This window comes from Psammomys obesus, unplaced genomic scaffold, assembly GCF_907164565.1.
Source record: "Psammomys obesus unplaced genomic scaffold, mPsaObe1.curated_primary_1811, whole genome shotgun sequence".
In the NCBI taxonomy this organism is placed as follows: domain Eukaryota; kingdom Metazoa; phylum Chordata; class Mammalia; order Rodentia; family Muridae; genus Psammomys; species Psammomys obesus.
The window spans coordinates 34656771-34657905 of record NW_026596046.1 but is presented as its reverse complement, the minus strand read 5'-3'; the positions used below and the strand labels follow the sequence as shown (position 1 = coordinate 34657905).

Below are 1135 nucleotides of genomic sequence, written 5' to 3'. Positions count from 1 at the left end.
CTTTCTTTCTTTCTTTCTTTCTTTCTTTCTTTCTTTCTTTCTTTCTTTCTTTCTTTCTTTCTTTCTTTCTTTTTGGTTTTCCAAGACAAGGTTTCTCTGAGTGGCCCTGACTGTTCTGGAGCTTACTCTGTAGACCAGGCTGGCCTTGAACTCACAGAGATCCACCTGCCTCTGCCTCCCTGAGTGCTGGGATTAAAGGTATGTGCCATCACACCCAGTGGCTTCTGTTTCTTTATCAGGGGAGTTCAGAAGGGGTTAACAGCATAAGGGGGGCAATTAGAAAACAGGGGCCATGGGCCTACAAAATCCACTGTTTGGAGGGGGAACTCCGGAGCTAGGTGGCTGATACGCTTTGGTGAAACCACATCCAACACCCCTATGCAAGTTGGGCCTGCCCCCTGTCATTTAATACTCATAACGGTTTTAGGAGTCTCATATTTTATAGATTAGAAAAGAGACAGTGAGCTGCCCCCTGTGTCTGAACCATCAGCTTGGTGTTCAGTGGGGCTGGGAAGATGAACACCCTCATCTGTTTCACCCTGATGCCTTCCAGAGTCTCAGAGCCCACCTCAGGGCTGTAAGGTGGGATTTGGAATTAGAGTCGTGGCTTTGGTTTCTGAGCTTCAGGCAACTTTGTTCTCTTTGCCTAGACTACATTCCTCATCTGTTAAATGTAAATGCTGACACCTCTCTGGAGTGTTGTATCAAAAGAGATCGAGGACCCTACTTTGTACATCTTCCTGCCAAAGAGCTCTTCCACACCTTTCTGTTTTCATCACACTCTTCCCGGTGGCGCGCACCACCACCACCGGCTGCTGGGAACAAGGTCCCTTTCCGCTAGGCACAGTGCCCTGCCCCAGCAGCCCCCCAGCGTGGAATCTCGCCAAGCCCTTCTCTCCCCGAAGACTCGCCAGTCACACTGGTCATCCACCCCCCTACGCAGGTGCCGCCTGGATAAGCCCACAAGTTAGGCTCCCCAGGTCCTCACACTCCAGGTCCCAGCGGTCCGCATCCCTCCCCCGCAAGCCCAGACTTTGCCTGCTTTCTACTTACGAGCTCGGGCTTGCGAGTCCAAGGGGAACCAGAACATCAGAAGTCCCAGCAAAGAGGAGAGGATCCTCACCCCGGGAACCAT

General features: G+C 51.7%; 1 protein-coding gene across 1 annotated transcript in view; it reads right to left on the bottom strand.

The window, feature by feature from the left end:
- Positions 1 to 1135, bottom strand: part of Chrdl2 (chordin like 2) — a 28011-nt gene extending 26876 nt beyond the window's left edge. Inside the window, exon 1 of the mRNA XM_055623502.1 lies at positions 1054 to 1135. Coding sequence (XP_055479477.1) covers positions 1054 to 1135 — 82 coding nt within the window. The remainder of the gene's footprint in view (positions 1 to 1053) is intronic.